Source organism: Oncorhynchus keta, chromosome 1 (assembly GCF_023373465.1).
Source record: "Oncorhynchus keta strain PuntledgeMale-10-30-2019 chromosome 1, Oket_V2, whole genome shotgun sequence".
Taxonomy (NCBI): domain Eukaryota; kingdom Metazoa; phylum Chordata; class Actinopteri; order Salmoniformes; family Salmonidae; genus Oncorhynchus; species Oncorhynchus keta.
Genome location: NC_068421.1, coordinates 27,135,142 through 27,158,031, shown reverse-complemented (window position 1 = coordinate 27,158,031; position 22,890 = coordinate 27,135,142). Strand labels below are relative to the sequence as shown.

At 43.1% G+C, this 22,890-nt stretch overlaps 3 protein-coding genes across 8 annotated transcripts in view; 2 read left to right on the top strand and 1 right to left on the bottom strand.

Moving 5' to 3' along the window:
- LOC118361710 (leucine-rich repeat and fibronectin type III domain-containing protein 1-like) overlaps positions 1 to 15,650 on the top strand; it is a 125,454-nt gene extending 109,804 nt beyond the window's left edge. For both annotated transcript variants that reach the window (XM_035741989.2, XM_035741906.2), the window contains exons 4-5: positions 1,861 to 3,285; positions 13,648 to 15,650. In XM_035741989.2, the coding sequence (XP_035597882.1) occupies positions 1,889 to 3,285; positions 13,648 to 14,563 (2,313 nt within the window). In that variant the 5' untranslated portion in view covers positions 1,861 to 1,888 and the 3' untranslated portion in view covers positions 14,564 to 15,650. The remainder of the gene's footprint in view (positions 1 to 1,860; positions 3,286 to 13,647) is intronic.
- A 61-nt stretch (positions 15,651 to 15,711) lies between these two features.
- Positions 15,712 to 19,323, bottom strand: nkapd1 (NKAP domain containing 1). The gene is made up of 6 exons (XM_035742080.2): positions 19,223 to 19,323; positions 18,711 to 18,787; positions 18,530 to 18,624; positions 17,705 to 17,857; positions 17,542 to 17,595; positions 15,712 to 17,415 (listed from the first exon to the last, which is right to left on the bottom strand). The coding sequence occupies exons 2-6, from the start codon at positions 18,777 to 18,779 to the stop codon at positions 17,037 to 17,039; spliced, it is 750 nt and encodes a 249-aa protein (XP_035597973.1). The 5' UTR covers positions 18,780 to 18,787; positions 19,223 to 19,323; the 3' UTR covers positions 15,712 to 17,036.
- Positions 19,324 to 21,818: 2,495 nt separating this feature from the next.
- Positions 21,819 to 22,890, top strand: part of LOC118361353 (dixin-A-like) — a 30,299-nt gene continuing 29,227 nt past the window's right edge. For 2 of the 5 annotated variants that reach the window (XM_035741503.2, XM_035741663.2), the window contains exon 1: positions 21,819 to 22,380. In XM_035741503.2, coding sequence (XP_035597396.1) covers positions 22,358 to 22,380 — 23 coding nt within the window. In that variant the 5' untranslated portion in view covers positions 21,819 to 22,357. The remainder of the gene's footprint in view (positions 22,381 to 22,890) is intronic. The other 3 variants (XM_035741342.2, XM_035741258.2, XM_035741418.2) reach the window with 2 other exon arrangements.

The window sequence follows — 22,890 nt, the reverse complement described above, 5'->3', positions numbered from 1 at the left end:
CACCTATAGACACACATAATGTGGTTTTGAAGTGGGTGGCTGATACAACATCTTGTAAATGTCTTTATCTTCCCTTGTAAATGTCCTTATCTTCCCTATCTCCATTAGGATTGAAACCTTGTTTTTCTGGCAGCTTAACATCTTAATGCAATTGAAAGACCTACATTCTACACCAGAGTTGCCTTGGCAACAAAGTTTTCTTTCTTCACCGGAGATGCTGAGAGATCAATAGAGTATCCTCAATGGTGATGGCAGGAAACGCTAGAGCACAGATGGTCCTCAGAGAAACCATAAGCTCTGTGGCCTAGTTACCATTTGAATGCTTACACAATTGTTAGAGAACAATATTCTACCTTAAAGTATATGAGACAATTGATGTTTTGCGCTGATGAAACATATATATATATTCAGGCCGAGAACACATTCATTGTATAGTACTTTTGTTGTATGAAATGAGATTATGTTTTCTATAACCTACTTTACTAATTTTACCTCTCCAGCTTCTAAAAAAGGGTCAGATTGATATAAATAATTTACACAAGCCAGGCACAGTGTGCTACCAGCAATAAAGCCTCCCGTGACATCCTGATGAACTGAATTAACCTAAATGCAAATGTACATATAGGAAATATACACATATGAATAAAATGGCTTGTCATAGTCTTAAACTTATTCGTTATTGTTCATGTTCTGCTCTCTATATCTGGGGGTTCTTAGAAAAAAAAGTAGAACATATGTTTTCTTAGTAAAACAATCAAAAGATTCATGTCATATGATATGAATCCTTGATGTGTCATATACAATAAAGAAATGGAAAGATAAAGAACATCTGATCCAAAGGAAAAGATGAAAGGCAAGCTAAAGACAAATCAAAAGACTGCCAGTCTAGACAAGTAGAGACGGTTGTTATTTTCAAAAAATACATAGCCACGAATGATTGGTTATCCGTGGAGAACAGTCAGTTATCATCATATTCCTATACATGGGCTCCGTCTGTGATAAACATTGAGTGTTAAATGCATCAGCAACAAAGATTGATACCTGAAAGAGGGAAAAGTACTGCATGGGGATATGGCAGCAGTCATGAAAGAATGGGCTTTCATTGTGATATGGTGGTTATTACACCCAAGGATCTCTTTCTGCACCTGTCACTATAGACTTATGCTCTCAGAGCTGGATCAATAGCACTAAATGGGGATCAGAGAATCTGAACATCAGCCTCAACACCTAAAAACCATCTAATAATACCGCCATCTGATGGATTTAGAACCAAGGTCTCGTCATCTCACCTTCATGTTTTGTTGCTATGATTTACTTGACAGACTCATGTCTAATTCTGCAGTACAGTTCTGAAGCATGAAGAGTGAAGGGAGCATGAAAAGGCCATATAAATCCTTAAGCAGTGCTGACAAGTACCCCTTCTCCCCTTAATTCCCTACACTGTTGTGAAGTTCAGAGCTAGACAAACACACAAAGCATACGGTATGATAGGGAAGTATATGACATATTAGCTCCATGTAAAAACAACACCGCAATTATTCAAATTTGGATGGGATCGACAGTCTGCTGGCATGGCATATTAGCCACTTTGTGTTTGTTTTGCTGGACTATTCTCTGTTTTTTAAGGGATAATGCCAAAGCTGGGGCAGTACAGTTCAGTCATCTATCATCTCACCACGCTATCAACAACCTCTGACATGTCTCTCTGGTGACCGGTACCCTACTGGCAGTTTCAATCATCTTGGTTGATGACTCCATTTGTGTATGCTCATTATAAATTGTATGAAATGTTAAACCCGCCAAATATACTTATTTTTAATGTATCTCTGCCCTTTCTTTTTCTATCTTTATCTGTTCCAGGATCTGGAACCTGATAGACAGACAGACCATGGAGCGTCTGGTTTTGTGTGTGCTGCTCTGTGTACTACTGTGTGCGGTGCTGGTGAAGGGCTACAACTGCCCCGGCCGCTGCATCTGCCAGCACCTCTCCCCAACTCTGACTCTGCTCTGCGCTAAGACCGGTCTGTTGTTTGTGCCTCCAACCATCGACCGCAAGACCGTAGAGCTGCGTCTCACAGACAACTTCATCACCATTATCCGCAGGAAAGACTTTTTCAACATGACCAGCCTGGTACACCTCACCCTGTCCCGTAACACCATCAGCCAGATCACGCCCAACGCCTTCCTGGGCCTGCGCTCTCTACGAGCCCTCCACATGGATGGTAACCGCCTCAGTGTCATCAAGAGCGACCACTTCAAAGGCCTGGTCAACCTCCGCCACCTCATACTGGGGAACAACCAGATCCACCATGTGGCCCCTACCTCCTTTGATGAGTTTGTGTCGACCATCGAGGACTTGGATCTGTCCAACAACAACCTGAGGACCCTGCCCTGGGAGGAGATAGGCAGGATGAGCCACATCAACACCCTCACCCTTGATCACAACCTGATTGATCACATTGGAGCTGGGACTTTCACGCTCCTCACCAAGCTGGTTCGTCTGGATATGACCTCCAACCGGCTGCAGAAGCTACCTCCAGACAGCCTGTTTCAGCACGCCCAGGTGCTGTCAGATGCCAAGGGCTCCAACCCATCCTCACTGGCGGTGAGCTTCGGGGGAAACCCTCTCCACTGTAACTGCGAGCTGCTGTGGCTCCGCAGACTGACCCGGGAGGATGACCTGGAGACCTGCGCCTCCCCAGAGCATCTCATGGATAAGTACTTCTGGTCCATCCAGGAGGAGGAGTTCATCTGCGAGCCCCCGCTCATCACCAAACACATATCCACCAAGCCCTACGTCATGGAGGGTCAGGGGGTCACCCTCAAGTGCAAGGCCATGGGAGACCCGGACCCAGCCATCCACTGGCGCTTCCCCGACGGTAAGCTGGTGCACAACAACTCCCGCACTATCCTGTATGACAACGGTACCTTGGACATCCTCATCACCACCTTAAAGGACAGTGGTGCCTTCAACTGTGTGGCCTCCAATGCTGCCGGCATCGCCACAGCTGCTGTGGAGATCAACATGATCCCTCTGCCATTGCTCGTCAACAACACATTGCACCACATGCGTGAGGCCGATCGGGGCCTCTCTGACATCACCACCTCCTCAAAGTCAGGCAACGACACCAAGGGCCATGACAAGCACCAGGACAAGAGAGTGGTGGTGGCCGAGCTGACCTCCTCCTCGGCTGTGATTCGTTGGCCCTCCGAGCGCCACATCCCAGGCATCAGGATGTACCAGATCCAGTACAACAGCACTGCAGACGACACACTGGTTTACAGGTAAGCCATTTTGGGGCTGGGGCTCGAGAAATGGGAGCGCTGGGGCTGGAGAAATGGCAGCGCTGGGGCTGGAGGAATGGGAGCACTGGGGCTGGAGAAATGGGAGCACTGGGGCTGGAGAAATGGGAGCACTGGGGCTGGAGAAATGTGAGCGCTGGGGCTGGAGAAATGAGAGCGCTGGGGCTGGAGAAATGGGAATGCTGGGCCTGGAGAAATGGGAGCGCTGGGGCTGGTAGAATGGGTGCGCTGGGGCTGGTAGAATGGGAGCGCTGGGGCTGGAGAAATGGGAGCGCTGGGGCTGGAGAAATGGGAATGCTGGGCCTGGAGAAATGGGAGCGCTGAGGACTGGAGCTGGTGGAAAGCGGGTTTAGTTTGGTTTATTAGGATCCCCATTAGCTACTGCATATGCAGCAGATACTGAGGTCTACATAAAACATACAAATATATGGCAAAGTACAGAACGGTTATAGACAAGGACATTAAACTCGAAACAAAAAAGGGGTGGGGCTGGGGCTGCGTTGGGGCGGGGGGCGAAGGTCTGAGCCAGCTCTGGAGACGGTCTGAGCCATCTGGAATGCCCATCTGCTGAATGACATGACAGTCCATTATAATAGATCCATAACTCCCAGAGCTGCATAGGTGCTGTATAATTAACTATGTCACTAAATGTAAGTAAGTGCACAATTTTATTATGGTTTTGGGATAAAAGAGTGTATAAACAGACTATATGTTGGTTTTAATAGAAAAAAATGCTTAGTATGACTTTACATTTGCAGTTGTTAGCTTTAGGCCTATGGGAAAACAACAATTATACGATTAACACTTAATGACTTGGCCTTTAGAGAGTAAATATAACCTTTTATCTAGCTTCAGCAGGCACTATCACTTCCCAGTCCTTATCACCAAACCAACAATAACCCCATCCCTTACCATAATCCCAATAGGACATAATTGTGCCCAGGAAACCCATGAGTCAGACATGAACAGGATTGCTATCTGCTGCAGACTTCTACCATTTTGAAGAACTATCAGTGGAACATTAGGGGAACCCTGTTTAATATGATAGATATTACAACATGTCATTTATTCCACATTGATGAATGACTCACTAATCACATACAAGGTGTTGAGCTGCTATTTAGCAGTCAGCCGTATAGTATTTATTTAACTAGGTAAGTCAGTTAAGAACAACTTGGCCAACTACCCCGGCCAAACTCGGACGACGCTGGGCCAATTGTGCGCCGCCAAATGGGGCTCCCAATCACAGCTGGATGTGATGCAGCCTGGATTCAAACCAGGTACTGCAGTGTCTTAGACCACTGTGCCTTTCGGGACCCCAGTAATGAAAGGTTTGGTTGCATCACATTGATGAGTAAAAGCACAATGTGTCAAACAACAGAGATTATTATAGTAATGTATATCTGATCATTTGACAAATAGATATTGTATTAATACCATCATGGGAATTTTAAACCAAAGTTTTTGCATACAGCCTATAGCCAAACGTGAATTGCAGAAAGTAATTTTACCTATTGGCCAATCTGATTTGTGAATTGCTGTAGAATTTATTAATATAATAGTTATATACAGTTCTTGAGTTCTATGCTTCAATTAGTGTAGGTTCCATGTCCTTATCTTCAACATAAATTCATGATGAGGAATATTGTAGAACTGACTAATGCAAAATGGGCACTCTAATACCAGGGTTATAGAGTTGATACACGGAATTAAATCATTCATTTCAGTCCATCTTAAATGAGCTAGGTATGTGCTAACACTGCCATTTTGCATTACTCATTCAAATACCCTTGAATTGAGAGTACGTAGGCCTATTTGATGTGTGTCTATTTGGCTCAGCGGTCTAAGGCACTGTATCTCAGTGCTAGAGGTGTCATTACTAGGCATCACTGGTTTGATTATGGCCTGTATCACAACCCGCCGTGATTGGTAGTCCCATAGGACCGGTGTAGGCCGTCATTGTAAATAAAAATGTGTTCTTGATAATAAAACATACAAAGCATTTGGCCCAATGTGCACCACTGCACTAACAGGGCAGAAATTAGGACAGTGTCCTGTAAAGTTTTCTCAAGGCATCATAAGGTCAAGTTTAGACCTGTTGATGTTGGTTGACTTTTCTGTTTATATCACTTCTGTCACGCCCTGACTGTAGAGAGCTTTTTATGTCTCTATTTTGGTTTGGTCAGGGTTTTGATTTGGGTGGGCATTCTATGTTCTTTTTTCTATGTTTTGTATTTCTTTGTTTTGGCTGGGCATGGTTCTCAATCAGGAACAGCTGACTATCGTTGTCTCTGATTGGGAACCATACCTAGGTAGCTTTTCCCTCCATTGTGTTGTGGGTAGTTAGTTTCTGTTTAGTGTTTTTTTGCACCTTACAGGACTGTTTTGGTTTCGTTCATTCTCTTTGTTATTTTGTTATTCGTGTTCAGTCTAAATAAAAAGCATGAACACTTACCACTCTGCGCTATGGTCCGATTATTCCTCATCCGACGACAACACCCGTTACAACTTCTGATTTAATGAGCTATTCAACTGTATAATGTTCTCCCTTATGATAATACAGCGACCTGAGTGTGTGTGTGTGTGTGTGTGTGTGTGTGTGTGTGTGTGTGTGTGTGTGTGTGTGTGTGTGTGTGTGTGTGTGTGTGTGTGTGTGTGTGTGTGTGTGTGTGTGTGTGTGTGTGTGTGTGTGTGTTTGCGTGCGTGCGTGCGTGCGTGCGTGCGTGCGTGCGTGTGTGCGTGCGTGCGTGTATATATATAGTACCAAAAGTCTGGACACACCAACTCATTCAAATAAAATAAAAACAATTATTTGTCACAATTTCACCTTACAGTGAAATGCTTACTTACAGGCCCTTAACCAACAATGCAGTTTTAAGAGAAATACCTAAAAAAAAAGTATGAAATAAAAAGTACCCTCTGTAGTGCCTTGCGGTCGGAGGCCAATCCAGGCAGTGATGCAACCTGTCAGGATTCCCTTTGTATTCTGTAATAGTTTGCAAAACCTGCCACATCCAACGAGCGTCAGAGCCGGTGTAGTATGATTCAATCTTAGTCTTGTATTGACACTTTGCCTGTTCGATGGTTCGTCACAAGGCATAGCGAGATTTCTTATAAGCTTCTTGAAAGCGGCAGCTCAACCCTTTAGCTCAGTTCGGATGTTGCCTGTAATCCAGGGCTTCTGTTTGGGGTATGTACGTATGGTCACTGTGGGGACGACATCATCGATGCACTTATTGATGAAGCCAGTGACTGATGTGGTGTACTCATCAATGCCATCGGAAGAATCCCCACTCATATTCCAGTCTGTGCTAGCAAAGCAATCCTGTAACTCAGTATCTGCTTCATCTGACCAACTTTTTATTGACCGAGTCACTGGTGCTTCTTGCTTTAATTTTAGCCTGTAAGCAGGAATCAGGAGGATAGAATTATGGTCAGATTTGCCAAATGGAGTGCGAGGGAGGACTTTGTATGCGTCGCTGTGTGTCGAGTAAAGGTGATCGAGAGATTTTTCCCCCTCTGGTTTCACATGTAACAAGCTGATAGAAATTCGGTGTAACGGATTTAAGTTTCCCTGCATTAAAGTCCATGGCCACTAGGAGCAACCCTCTCAATGAGCATTTTCCTATTTGCTTATTGCGGTATACAGCTCATTGAGTGTGGTCTTAGTGCCAGGATCGGTCTGTGGTGTTATGCAGACAGCTACAAAGAAGTACAGATGAAAACTCTGTAGTTAGATAGTGTGGCCTACAGCTTATCATGCAACACTCTAACTCAGGCAAACAAAATCTTGATACTTCCTTAGATATCGTGCACCAGCTGTTGTTTACAAATATACATAGACCTCCACGCCTTGTCTTACCAGAGGCTGTTGTTTTATCCTGCCGATAGTGTATAACCCACCAGTTGTATGTTATTGTTCAGCCACGACTCTGTGAAACATACTGTAAGATGTTACAGTTTTTAATGTCCCATTGTTAGGATATACGTGCTTTTAGCTCAATCAATTTATTATCCAGGGTTTGTACGTTGGTCAGTAGTACAGAGGGCATTGGGAAATTAGCCACTCGTCGCCTGATCCTCAGAAGGCACCCCGATCTCTTTCCGCGAAATCTCTGTCTCTTTCTCCTGCAAATGACGGGGATGAGGGCCTGTTCGGGGGTCTGGAGCAACAATAAAATAACAGTAGCGAAGCTATATACAGGTGGTACCAATACAGAGTCAATGTGCAGGGGCACAAGGGTTTTTCTTTATTTTCACTATTTTCTACATTGTAGAATAATAGTGAAGGCATCACAACTATGAAATAACACATGGCAAGAAAAAGTATGTGAACCCTTTGGAATGACCTGGATTTCTGTATAAATTGGTCATACAAATTGATCTGATCATCATTTAAATCACAACAATAGACAAACACCGTCTGCTTAAACTAATAACACACAAACAGGTATATGTTTCATGTCTTTATTGGGAAAATTATGTGAAAAACTGGTTGACCCTCCTTTGGCAGCAATAACCTCAACCAAACGTTTTCTTTAGTTGTGGATCAGACCTGCACAACGGTCAGGAGGAATTTTGTACCTATCCTATCTACAAAACTGTTTCAGTTCAACAATATTCTTGGGATGTCTGGTGTGAACCGCTCTCTTGATTTACTTCTTTGTTTTGGGTCGTTGTCCTGTTGCATCACCCAACTTCTGCTGAGCTTCAATTGGAGGACAGATAGCCAAACATTCTCCTGCAAAATGTCTTGATAAACTTGGGAATTCATTTTTCTGTCAATGATAGCAAGCTGTCCAGGTCCTGAGGCAGCAAAACAGCCCCAAACCATGATGCTCCCTCCACCATACGTTACAGTTGGGATGAGGTTTTGATGTTGCTGTGCTGAGCCTTTTTTTCTCCACACATAGTGCTGTGTGTTCCTTTCAAACAGCTCAACTTTAGTTTAATCTGTCCACAGAATATTTTGCCAGTAGCGCTGTGGAACATCCAGGTGCTCTTTGCAAACTTCAAATGTGCAGCAATGTTTTTATTGGACAGCAGTGGCTTCTTCCGTAGGGTCCTCCCATAAACATCTTGTTTAGTGTTTTACATATCGTACTCGTCAACAGAGATGTTAGCATGTTCCAGAGATTTCTGTAAGTCTTTAGCTGACACTAGGATTATTCTTAACCTCATTCAGCATTCTGCGCTGTGCTCTTGCAGTCATCTTTGCAGGACGGCCACTCCTGAGAGAGTAGCAACAGTGCTGAACTTTCTCCATTTATAGACAGTTTGTCTTACCATGGACTGATGAACATCGAGGCTTTTAGAGATACTTTTGTAACCCTTTCCAGCTTTATGCAAGTCAACAATTCTTAATCTTAGGTCTTCTGAGATTTCTTTTGTTTGAGGCATGGTTCACATCAGGCAATGCTTCTTGTGAATAGCAAACTCACATTTTGGGAGTGTTTTTATAGGGCATGGTAGCTCCAACCAACATCTCCAATCTTGTCTCATTGATTGGACTCCAGGTTAGCTGACTCCTGACTCCAATTAGCTTTTGGAGAAGTCATTATCTTAGGAGTTCACATACTTTTTACAACGTACACTGAATGTTTAAATGATCTATTCAATATAGACAAAAAATACAATAATTTGTGTGTTATTAGTTTGTTATTAGACTGTGTTTGTCTATTGTTGTGACTTAGATCAGATCAGATCAAATGATCAGATCAAATGTTATGACCAATTTATGCATAAATCCAGGTAATTCCAAAGGGTTCCCATACTTTTTCTTGCCACTCTATGGAATCATGTAGTAACAAAAAAATTGTTAAACAAATCTAAATATATTTTCTATTTGAGATTCTTCAAAGTAGCCACCTTTTGCTTTGAAGACAGCTTTGCACACTCTTGGCATTCTCTCAACCAGCTTTATGAGGAAGTCACTTGGAATATCTTTCAATTAACTGTAGTGGCTTGTTAAAAGTTCATTTGTGGAATTTCTTTCCTTCTTAATGCATTTCATCCATTCAGTTGTGTTGTGACAAGGTAGGGTTGGTATACAGAAGATAGCCCTACTTGGTGAAAGACCAAGTCCATATTATGGCAAGAACAGCTCAAATGAGTAAAGACAAACGACAGTCCATCAGTACTTGAAGACATGAAGGTCAGTCTATCCGGATAATTTCAGAACTTTGAACATTTCTTTAGTTAAAACCTCTCTGGGATAGGCGTGACGCAAATGTCCCACTTGGCCAATTGCCAGGGAAAATGCAGAGCGCCAGATTCAAATAAAATACTATAAAATTCTACCTTTCATTAAATCACACATGTAAGATACCAAATTAAAGCTACTCTCGTTGTGAATCCAGCCAACATGTCAGATTTCCAAAAGGCTTTTTGGCAAAAGCATAAGAAGCTATTATCTGATGATAGCACAACAGTAAACAAAGAGAGAAATAATATTTCAACCCTGCAGGCGCTACAGAAAACGCAGAAACAAAATATAAATCATACCTTACCTTTGACGAGCTTCTTTTGGTGGCACTCCAATATGTCCCATAAACATCACAAATGGTCCTTTTGTTCGATTAATTCCGTCCATATACAGTGGGGCAAAAAAGTATTTAGTCAGCCACCAACTGTGCAAGTTCTCCCACTTAAAAAGATGAGAGAGGCCTGTAATTTTCATCATAGGTACACTTCAACTATGACAGACAAAATGAGAAAAGAAATCCAGAAAATCACATTGTAGGATTTTTAATGAATTTATTTGCAAATGATGGTGGAATATAAGTATTTGGTCAATAACAAAAGTTTATCACAATACTTTGTTATATACCCTTCGTTGGCAATGACAAGAGGTCAAACGTTTTCTGTAAATCTTCACAAGGTTTTCACACACTGTTGCTGGTATTTTGGCCCATTCCTCCATGCAGATCTCCTCTAGAGCAGTGATGTTTTGGGGCTGTTGCTGAGCAACACGGACTTTTAACTCCCTCCAAAGATTTTCTATGGGGTTGAGATCTGGAGACTGGCTAGGCCACTCCAGGACCTTGAAATGCTTCTTACGAAGCCACTCCTTCGTTGCCCGGGTGGTGTGTTTGGGATCATTGTCATGCTGAAAGACCCAGCCACGATTCATCTTCAATGCCATTGCTGATAGAAGGAGGTTTTCACTCAAAATCTCACGATACATGGCCCCATTCATTCTTTCCTTTACACGGATAAGTCGTCCTGGTTCCTTTGCAGAAAAACAGCCCCAAAGCATGATGTTTCCACCCCCTTGCTTCACAGTAGGTATGGTGTCCTTTGGATGCAACTCCACATTCTTTGTCCTCCAAACACGACGAGTTAAGTTTTTACCAAAATGTTATATTTTGGTTTCACCTGACCATATGACATTCAAATGAAATCAAATGAAATCAAATCAAATGTTATTTGTCACATACACATGGTTAGCAGATGTTAATGCGAGTGTAGCGAAATGCTTGTGCTTCTAGTTCCGACAATGCAGTAATAACCAAGGAGTAATCTAGCGAACAATTCCAAAACTACTACCTTATACACATACGTGTAAAGGGATAAAGAATATGTACATAAAGATATATGAATGAGTGATGGTACAGAGCGGCATAGGCAAGATGCAGTAGATGGTATCGAGTACAGTATATACATAAGAGATGAGTATGTAAACAAAGTGGCATAGTATAAAGTGGCTAGTGATAAATGTATTACATAAAGATGCAGTAGATGATATAGAGTACAGTATATACGTATACATATGAGATAAATAATGTAGGGTATGTAAACATTATATTAAGTAGCATTGTTTAAAGTGGCTAGTGATATATTTTACATCAATTCCCATCAATTCCCATTATTAAAGTGGCTGGAGTTGAGTCAGTGTGTTGGCAGCAGCCACTCAATGTTAGTGGTGGCTGTTTAACAGTCTGATGGCCTTGAGATAGAAGCTGATATGAGTTTGGAGGGTACTATGGTGTTAAATGCTGAGCTGTAGTCGATGAACAGCATTCTCACATAGGTATTCCTCTTGTCCAGATGGGTTAGGGCAGTGTGGTTGAGATTGCATCGTCTGTGGACCTATTTGGGCGGTAAGCAAATTGGAGTGGGTCTAGGGTGTCAGATAGGGTGGAGGTGATATGGTCCTTGACTAGTCTCTCAAAGCACTTCATGATGACGGAAGTGAGTGCTACGGGGCGGTAGTCGTTTAGCTCAGTTACCTTAGCTTTTTTGGGAACAGGAACAATGGTGGCCCTCTTGAAGCATGTGGGAACAGCAGATTGGGATAGGGATTGATTGAATATGTCCGTAAACACACCAGCCAGCTGGTCTGCGCATGCTCTGAGGGCGCGGCTGGGGATGCCGTCTGGGCCTGCAGCCTTGCGAGGGTTAACACGCCTCTTCAATGTTGATGTTGAGACTGGTGTTTTGCGAGTACAATATAATGAAGTTGCCAGTTGAGGACTTGTGAGGCGTCTGTTTCTCAAACTAGACACTCTAATGTACTTGTCCTATTGCTCAGTTATGCACCGGGGCCTCCCACTCCTCTTTCTATTCTGGTTAGAGCCAGTTCTGTGAAGGAAGTAGTACATTGCGTTGTACAAAATCTTCAGTTTTTTGGCCTTCTTTTCTCAGAACAAGAATAGACTGACGAGTTTCAGAAGAAAGTTGTTGTTTCTGGCCATTTTGAGCCTTCAATCGAACCCACAAATGCTGACCCACAAATGCTGACATGTTCATCTGTACAAACAATAGTACTTAAGTATAAACTCCATGGGATCACACAGCCGTCATACCTTTTAGGAAGGAGACGCGTTCTGTCTCCTAGAGATGAACGTACTTTGTTGCGAAAAGTGCAAATCAATCCCAGAACAACAGCAAATGACCTTGTGAAGATCCTGCAGGAAACAGGTACAAAGTATCAATATCCACAGTAAAGCGAGTCCTATATCGACATAACCTGAAAGGCCGCTCAGCAAGGAAGAAGCCACTGCTCCAAAACCGCCATGAAAAAGCCAGACTACGGTTTGCAACTGCACATGGGTACTTTTTGGAGAAATATCCTCTGGTCTGATGAAACAAAAATAGAACTGTTTGGCCATAATGACCATTATTATGTTTGGAGGAAAAAGGGGGAGAATTGCAAGCAGAATAAAACCATCCCAACCGTGAAGCACGTGGGTGGCAGCATCGTTTTGTTGGGGTGCTTTGCTGCAGGAGGGACTGGTGCACTTCACAAAAAAGATGGCATCATGAGGTGGGAATATTATGTGGATATATTGATGCAACATCAAGACATCAGTCAGGAAGTTTAAGCTTGGTCGCGAATGGGTCTTCCAAATGAACAATGACCCCAAGCATACTTCCGAAGTTGTGGCAAGATGGCTTAAGGACAACAAAATTAAGGTATTGGAGAGGCCATCACAAAGCCCTGACCTCAGTCCCATAGAACATTTGTGGGCAGAACTGAAAAAGCGTGTGCCAGCAAGGAGGCCTACAAACCTGACTCAGTTACACCAGCTCTGTCAGGAGGAATAGGCCAAAATTCAACCAACTTATTGTGGGAAGCTTGTGGAAGGCTACCCGAAATGTTTGACCCAAGTTAAACAATTTAAAGGCAATGCTACCAAATACTAATTGAGTGTATGTAAACTTCTGACCCACTGGGAATGTGATGAAATGTGATGAAAGAAATAAAAGCTGAAATAAATAAATAAATAAATATTCTCTCTACTTTTATTCTGACTTTTCACATTCTTCAAATAAAGTGTTGATCCTAACTGACCTAAGACAGGGAATTTTTACTGGGATTAAATGACAGGAATTGAGAAATGTAAATGTATTTAAATGTATTTGGCTAAGGTGTATGTGAACTTCCGACTTCAACTGTATATTTATTGTATATATATACAGTATATATGTGTGAATGCTCCACACTACCTTGTTTGTCACCTTGCTTTTTAACCTTTACCATCATAGTATACTGTACATAACATGTTGGGGAGTCATTTCTCGCTGTCTCAATGTCTAGAAGTCAAGTGTCAGCACTGTTGTCTTTACTTGAGCCACTCATATGAGGGTGATATTTAAAGCCTTCCTGGAGCTGAACTAAGTTGACATGACTGTCTCTTTTCTGTGTTTTTCAAACACCTCTGTGTCAGGTTAACACTTCTCATGTGCATGCCGTTAATGAGAATGCAGTGTGACACTGTGTCTGACATGGTTTTGTTCCATACAGTAGTATATTGGTGGTAATTGAGGGGGGCAGTCAAAATTCTCCTGGCAAAGCTATCCTTCACCACTCCTGTTTATTCCTTCTCCTTTTTTCTGCAGAATGATCCCGTCCACCAGTAAGACCTTCCTGATCAACGACCTGGCGGCGGGCCGGGAGTATGACCTGTGTGTCCTGGCGGTGTACGACGACGGCATCACCTCTCTGACGGCCACGCGCGTGGTGGGCTGTGTCCAGTTCCACACGGCCAGCGAGGTCAGCCAGTGTCGCTTCATCCACAGCCAGTTTTTGGGTGGCACTATGATAATCATCATTGGCGGCATCATTGTGGCCTCAGTGCTGGTGTTTATCATCATCCTCATGATCCGTTACAAGGCGCACAGCAGCCCCGAGGACAGCAAGGCCAGGGTCAGCTCCAGCATGCACTCCCAGACCAACGGCAGCCAGCACAGACTCCAGCGCTCCACCTCCAAGCAACCTGCTGAGGACAGCCACCAGAGAGAAGCCCTACCGGTGGCAGCCAAGGAGTGCATGGCCCTGGTGCTGAAGGTGGACAGTGACAAGAGGGAGTGGGACACCCCTCCAACCACTATGGCCATCCTGGAAGTGGAGCTGCCCCCCCTGCCCACGGACAAGATGAAGAGGACCAGCCTGGACGTCCAGTGCTCTGGATCTGGCCCCCCATCGGAGGATACACAGACAGACAGCAGTCTGACGGGCTCCACCATGTCCTTGTGTCTCCTAGGCCCCAACGCCGGCACCAAGGAGGCCCCCAGGCTCAAGGACAAGAAGAGTGCCCTGGCCAACATGGGGTTTAATAATGAGCTGGCACGAACTAGGCACAGGTTCAGCTTTGATGGGGGAGACTACTCCATATTTCAGAGCCACAGTTACCCCCGCAGAGCGCGGACGAGGCGGCACAAGTCCACCAACCAGCTCAACGTGGAGTCCTCACCGCTCGCCAACCGGAGAGTCACTTTCAGCAGCACTGAATGGATGCTGGAGAGCACAGTGTAAGAGATGCAACCTGGCCTCTCTGGCTTGCTGTCACACACATACACACAGACACACACCAACAGTTTGACACATACACATTTACACATTTAGCAAATAAAGTTACATGCATACACACAGACTCTCAGAGAGAGTTGCTGGAGAAGAACATAGTCTCCTTTCATCCTGCCTCCCCTCATACTCCCAGAGAGACAGAGAGTTGTTGGTCATTTCATTATTTTATGCAGCAGTGCCTTATTCTAAAATATGTACAAATGGAGGATGCTGCTCACTGTAGTCATAAACCTTACTTTCTATCATGGTTTCCCCCTGTTCCATGGGGAGTGTTGCTTAGATTTTTTTACATGCCAGGGGGTGGGGCAAATGTGACAGTTTTCCATTTAATGTTAAAAAACAAACATCACAGTGTAAAGTGAACAACCAGGTATCCTGTACGTTGATCATCCTTTGGGTTCTTTCAAAGACTTTTGCACACGAAGACACGACGATACGAGGACAAGTATCACACCAGTCTATACAGTAATAAAAAGATTATAGAACTATACACATGCCGATTTCAAATGTTAGCATAGAGAGGATGGACCTGAAAAACCTGTGGACTCCTCAATGCTGGTTGGACTCAATGATATTACTAGGTATTGTTCCTGATGTGACTGTATGATATTAATCGGTATTGTATCTGGCTGGTCTAGATAAAAAGTTAACTAAAAATACATATAGAAGTATATTAAAACATTGGTGTATGTGTACTATGTAAGTAAGTCATATGTCACAACTTTTTACTGAGCATTTGAGTGTTGGCCACAAGTTCTTACATTAAAAACCTGTGTCATCACACTTCTCCCTATTTAGTATGACAAGGTTTGGACCACTTATCCCTCATGAGAGGGTATTAAATTTTTTGTGTGGGTTAACTGTACCGGTTGTGCACTGTGTCCTTTTCTTATGGTGATCCTGGATCATCAATGTCATGAAAGCTGCTTGCGCATGGATCAGTGAGAAGTCCTATATGCATTAAGGCATATCTCATCATATATGAAATATATATTAAGATATATCTTCTGCCTGTTGAGACAAACATATGTGGGAGACTTCAATGGTCTCAAAGGAAGCTGTTGTCAAAGTATACAAACATCAGGTCGGAAAAAGTATTGTTTTGTCGCAAATCAATTATTTATTCTGAAAAAGAAGCCATGAGTAAATAAATCCTCAGGGTGTACTACACTGGTTGAGCCACCAGGTGAAGACAACAGACCATAGATAACATTAGGATAGTAGATACTGTAGGCCTTCAAGCCCTTTCACTAAATAATAAATTAACCTTGTACAGATTGATGACTAGAAAGGAATGACATTGAAAATATACTTTCTAGCTTTCTAGCAGTGGCCTACTCTCTACGTTGAATGAAACTCAAACCTGGTTTAGACAATAGCACCTTTTTCAGCAGGTCTCTTATTAAAATAATTTATATAGAAATGTAGACATTCTCATTCAATGTTAATCTATTCCATTCTCTTGCACATTGCATCTACAGTGAGTACTGTAGAAATTGAACACTAGAGGGAAACCGTACACCATTAACACAATGTTCTATTGTACATGGTACACATGAAGGATTCAACCAAAGGGCCATATGGAAGCAATATTTCATGTAGAATTGGATGCATAAAGAGTAATATACATGGTCATGGAATAGAACGGCTATAGGCCTACTGAGAACAGTGAATGATAGTCATGTAGATATCCTGTATTCAAAACCATACATGAGATGTATGTGATATGTCGAAATGTGTGGTGTGATAACGGGAGTAAATTTTTACAAACAAATATGCATTTTATTTTCAATGTTGTCCTGACATTCCATGAAATCCTGACTACCATAAATTACAAAAGTTTAAAAAAATAAATACTGAATAAAAAAAAGCAGAAGAGATTGTCATAATTGGTCGGGAAATCTGCATAAAATGAAAATTTTCCATAATATAACAACTAAAGTAAAGCCTGGACACTAACTATGAGACATGGCTCTACAGTCAGTTTGAGGTGGCTTTTGAGTCCATATTTGTGCAGTGTCAGCTCACTATCTGAGCACTGCAGCCGGAGCAGAACCAGTAACAGAAGAGGTGAGGTATTACTGTGAAGAATGCCCAAGGGGAGGAGAACACAGGTTTGTGCTCAGCAGTACACAGAAAGAAGTACAACACAAAAGAGTATTGCAGAGGAAAGGTGTAAAGCGAAGAACAATATGCTTTCCCCTGCCAGTAGGTCTGTTAAAAGTTGTATTTGTACTTTAGCCAATTCCTCAGTTGTCTTGTCATTGGATAAATCACAAACTTATCTAGCTATGGTGATGGCCCTGTTCACAAGAAATCTAGTGGGAAACATTGGACTTGGGTGTAACTGAAAGCTTTGAGATAGGCAACTGAAAGGGAGCAGTATGAAGTTAAAGGTTACCGGCTGCCAATGGAAAAAGGTTCAATCCTCAGAACTGACCTCTGATTTGTCCGCTCCTGCTTTCCAGTTTTTCCTCTTCTTGTGTGACTCTGGTCCTGAGTCTCTGTGGGAGTCCATCTGTCGTTTACTCCTCCTCCCTCTCTCCTCTGAGCTGCTCTCCTCCTCTCTCTCACTCTTTTTCCTCTTATGTTTGCTCTTGTTGCTTTTCCTCTTCTGTTTGACACTGTCACTGCTGGACTCACCATCTGACTCACCGGTCCTACTTTCCTCTTTCTTCTTCTTCTTCTTCTTCTTCTTCTTGGAGGACTTCTTCAGATGTTTTGATTTGGCTGTTTTAAGTCTGGACTTAGTCTTTTTCTTTCTGCAATGCCCATTCTGATCATCACCACGGTCTCTTTCCCTGAAAAGACAAATCAGGCATTAGAAAATGCAACATTTCTTGTATCGAAGCAAATAATGAGATCTTTACTACAGCTACTACTGTTATGAGACATGGTATTTCATGTTAATGCAGTTCATGTCATACCAGTCACTTTTAAACTCCTCTGGGTATAGCTCCTTAAAACCGCTGTGTCCCCATCTGTAGAGGAAACATGCACATTACCAATTAGATCCACCTTTCATAGCATGTCGTCGACAAACTCACAAGATTATATTTCTACAGAGTTGTAGATAGAAAAGGTATGCACCTGTCTGGATCATTGGCTTCGAAGTCATAGAGTTCCTTGGTCCAGTAGCGTGCCTCCCTCTCGTCCTGGCCAGAGCTGTGTTCTCTTCTCCGCAGCCGGTCTCCCAGTCTATCTACAGACCCATCCTCCACGCGATCACAGTGCATGTGACTCCTGAGTAATAGTGAACTCTAATTCTGATGTCTATCAACCTGTTCCATTTAACACACTTGTAAGGCTGCATCCTGATTCTCCACCCTACTCTCAAAATGTACACTTGCACACTTCCCGTCATGGATCTAACAATGGTGGAAACTGCCTCCAACCAATATTTACACAAATACAATGCTTTGAAATCCAGGACTGAAAGTGTGCAAGTACACACTTTGGGAAAAGGGTGGTGAATCAGGATGCAGCCTAAAATAGCCAGCTATCACCTGCTGATGTATCAGGCTAACACTAACGCTATGTACCGTCTGAGACAATGTCAGTTTTGGAAAGGCTCCTCTCTGGACCTCTGCAAGCCAGAATGCTGAATACAATTACATTTGAACTTATTCTACCGGTTGTCTGGGTGGTTGGTCCTTATGCAGCTAAAATCTGAGACAATAACCTATATCCACAGGTAAGTATTGTTAAACCAACTTGTCAAAGCGATAGTAACTTAAGTGCGTTCAGACTTCTATCACCTATGCATGCATATTAGCCGAGCTCGTGCACGTGTTTATATGGTTTTACATTCTCCAAATAAGTCTCAGACGGTACATAGTGTTAGCTTGCCATCACCGGCTGATGTATCAGTCTACCTAAGGCTACACTACTTCAATGCTGGAACAGTTAGCAGACCTGGATGGATTTGAAGATGGTGGCATCGGTCTGTGGCTGGTGGACGGACCCTTCTCCATCCACCTCAACTTCCACATTTCTGACTCCTCTTGGATCTGAAACAGACAACATCTATCATCAGGAGAGTACACAGGAGAGTGCAAAGCCACACACACAGATTAGTTAACTCCCCCACTCACACCTTGTTGTGGGCATCTGTGTGACGAATAACATTTCGCAGCAACACCTTGCCCATCGGCACCCTGGACATGATGACACCTTCAAGTAGAGAAACAGTGTAAGATACTGTACACACAACATTGTGAATTACATTGGCAGCAACATGCTGGGATCACACTGCAAACAGGTCAGGTGCATTGGAGAAGTTGTGGATGCTAGCTAGCTAGCCAGGTGCTTTTAGCAAGGCGGGTGTATTTGTATACACCAGCGTTCTATTCAATTGTATTGGGTTGCACAAAAACAGTCCGTGACAAGTCAGCTATCTAGCTAAACGTGTTGCTAACCAGCTGCCTACAACTGTAAGTGTGTATTTTGCGTAATTCCTACTATCACAACAATCTAGCTACAACTGGCTAGCGTTAACTAACGGGTACTTTTATCAACAAAAGCTTTGCTAGATAAGAAATAAACTCAAGATATGAATCGTATATCGCTAATTCTAAACTTTATTGAATATGTATTAACCAGAATTACCGTTCGATCTTTAACGTTTACGATTAAAACCACACAAACAGCTGACTTCCCTGTCTGTGGCGTGTAGCAGATGAACCACATGCGTAATATCCTGCTGCATAATCCCGCCTATGTGGGGCTTGTTACGTCACATGGCAATTTGGACGCTGATTGGCCATGTGTCTGTCAATCATTGGTATCCACGTAAAATTTGGTTGAGGGCCCCAAGAGGTGGTTGGATGTGGTGATTGAAATACTGCACAAATTCACTCATTGAGCCAGTTGTTCTCACTTGGAAATGGCTCTAAAAGGCCAAGCTACTTGGCATCTCACTAGCCACAATCCACTCTATTAATCAGACCTAGGTCTTTTTGGCTGATATCATCTGGATAAAATGCAATGATTACCTGTAGTAGGTTATGTAGCCTATTATGATTGACTGTATTTCTAACAATAACATACTTCCTAATGAGCACAGATGGTTTGACACACAACGACACAGAAGGCCCATCAGTAACTTTTCAGAGTAGGCGCTAAGCAGAATTGAGAGAATGTCCTCATTCTTTTGCATTGTGAACTGTTGCACTACTGTTGTATATAGAAGTGTAATACACCTTTCATATTGTTATGTACATAATATAAAACAGATAGCAATGAGCTGTGTTTGAGAAACTTTTTATTGTTAACTGATGCTTAGGGTGGTAGCAAGGTATGGGTTATATAACAACAACAGCCAGTTTTGTCAAGGGATGCCCTCAGATCCTCAAAAGGTTATATAGCTGCACCATTGAGAGCATCTTGACTGGCTGCATCACCGCTTGGTATGGCAACTGCAAGGTACCCGACCGCAGGCACTACAGACTGTGATTAATACGGCCCAGTACATCACTCGGGCCGAGCTCCCTGCAATTCAGGACCTCTATACCAGGCAGTGTCAGACGAAGACACAAAAAAGTGTTAAAGGTTCCAGCCACCTCAGCCATAGACTGTTCTCTCTGCTATCGTATGGCAAGCAGTACCAGTGCACCAAGCCTGGAACCAACAGGACCATGAACAGCTTCTACCCCCAAGCCATAAGACTGCTAAACAAGACTGTTAAATAGCTAATCAAATGGCTACCCGGACTACCTGCATTGACCCTTTTCTGCACTAACTCTCTGACACTGACTCTATGAACACACACACTCACACATACTGACACTGACATCCCAACACACACACACACACACACACACACACACACACACACACACACGCACGCACGCACGCACGCACGCACGCACGCACGCACGCACGCACGCACGCACGCACGCACACACACACACACACACACACACACACACACACACACACACACACACACACACACACACACACACACACACACACACACACACACACACACACACACACACACACACACACACACACACACACACACATACCACTGCATCTGCCCAGACACACATGATATGCGCACCTTATGCCTATTGTTGCCACAAACACACACACTCTCACACACTTTCACACTCACCACGTACGCTTCTGCTACTGTCTATTGTCTATCCTGTTCCCTAGTAACTTTATCCCTACATATATGTACATAGCTACCTCAATTACCTTGTACCCCTGCACATAGATTCGGTACTGGTACTCCCTGTATATAACCATGTTATTTTTCATTATTGGCTGTGAATTTTTTCCTCTTGTCAATATTTACATTTTGTATTTAATTGTTTATCTTTATCTTAACTCTGCATTGTTGGAGAAGGACGCATAAGTAAGTATTTCACTGTTCGTCTACACCTGTTGTTTACAAGGCATGTAGAAAATATGATACTTAGTTTTCGTTACAAGAACAACTCGATCCCTTTCCGCTGTTCTCTGCCTGCTGCTACTGCTATGGCCCAAAAGAGTCAATACATATCATTAGCATTCCATGTCACACAAAGCCTTTTGTCTTCATTGCCTCCCTTATTCAAACCAAAGATGATCCTAGTTTCCCACAGTTTTGGTCAGGCTGATAATACTGTGCTGTGCAAGTGTCCTATCTGTCTCCAATCCAAAAATACAGACATAAAATAAATGTCTTTAAACTCAGGTTGTAAGTATTTGATCTAATAGAAAACATATACTTATTTATTCAAATCATAGAGTTGATGTGACATGCTATCATTATAGCTTTAAAATACTATTATTATCAATGCTTAAGCATTATATGGCCCAGTGTCCTCGATCTGGTTGTTCAAGTTATTGACTGAGATAATATATCATTACTCACACATGCTTCAACTTGTTTGATGTGGCTTCATACAAACCTGTGATTTTGTGTCAGCCAAAAATGGCTCAGTTGAAAACCACATACCACACAGTGTTAGCCTAGAATATACTGTAGCTTAGCAGACCAATAAAGGAGATATGCCCCATTTCAGCTAGCAGAACATACAGGCCCCCTCCTCCTCTAGTGAGAGGGGAAGAGTGTGGGAGGGGGAGGTAAGATAGAGAGAGTGGGAGGGGGAGGGTAAACACTCAGCCAGAGCTATGTCTGACAGCCCTGCTGCTCACTGATAGAACAAGGGACAGAGAAAAAAGCCTGTGCGGCTGAACACGAGAAAGACTGTGAGGAGGGAGGGAGGGAGATATAGGCTGAGGGAGAGAGAAAGCAAGGGAGAAAATATATGGAGGAGGAGAGCTGCAGGAATTCTCCTCTAGAAAGAACGCAAACATTGTGTTTGTGAATGGGAGCTGGTGAGCTCAGCCACAGGGGGAGTGTGTTCTGAAAAACTAGGCAGCCGCTGGTGAGCCTGAACACCAATCCTCTCCCTTCTGCCAGGGGCTGGGGGGATTGAGCCAGGATTTCCATTGGGTTCTTCCAGGGAGTGATTTAGAGAAGAGTCCAGAGCTGTTGGTTAGGATTTCTAGCTGTATGTAAGGAATATGCTGGAGAAGGTTTGAACACACTGTTAGCTGTTATTGCAGATTGAACACAGTAGTGTGTGCGACGTGGAGGCTCAGTCCGCTGGTTTAGTGTTGGCAGTGCTGCTCCCACCCCTGCTGCAGGGTCTGTTTTGGGGCTATGTTTCTGACTGACTAGGGCAGCATCACCCACATGCAGGGCAGAGGCTGAATCTGAGGTTAAGAGTGCAACTAACCAGCATGGGAGCCAAACAGATGAAATGGTAAGAGTTGGATTTGACTAATTATTTGCAATATCTCTTTATTTACATAACACTGTCTCTCTCCCTCTCATTGTTACAATCAGTGGTTATGGAAATGCAGTGTTTGTTCATTGTCTTTACATGTTCCTACCTTAACGTGACGGGAGTGGTTATGACACCTCGATACAGTGCAAGCACTATGTCATTTAGAAGGAGATGTCATTTCTTTGTCTAATCAATATTATCTTATGTTCATACAATATATATATATATATATTACACGTGTTGGAGAAACTAATCATAGTGTGATACCTTGTAGAAATGGAGTAGTTCACATCATTTTAGGGCTGGGCGGTCGGCTATTGTCTGAATGTAGGTGTGAGTGTGTGTTTCTTTGGTATGGGTACTGTGCGTCCGTGTAGGTGTTTGTCTGGAAGTCTATGTGAGCTGGATGTGTGACATTGCCTAGCAACAGCTAACTACAGTGTTTGGCATTGCTGTGATTTCCATTTGCAGATTGGCTCACATCTC

What these genes read in the sequence shown, in the direction of transcription:
- nkapd1 (XM_035742080.2), bottom strand. Translation starts at nt 18,779, where the DNA reads ATGTCCAGGGTGCCGATGGGCAAGGTGTTGCTGCGAAATGTTATTCGT. An exon ending in GAAGCCAATGATCCAGACAG is followed by an intron (nt 17,596 to 17,704) that starts GTGCATACCTTT and finishes TTTCCTCTACAG; the next exon opens with ATGGGGACACAGCGGTTTTA. An exon ending in GAGGAGTTTAAAAGTGACTG is followed by an intron (nt 17,416 to 17,541) that starts GTATGACATGAA and finishes TTGTCTTTTCAG; the next exon opens with GGAAAGAGACCGTGGTGATG.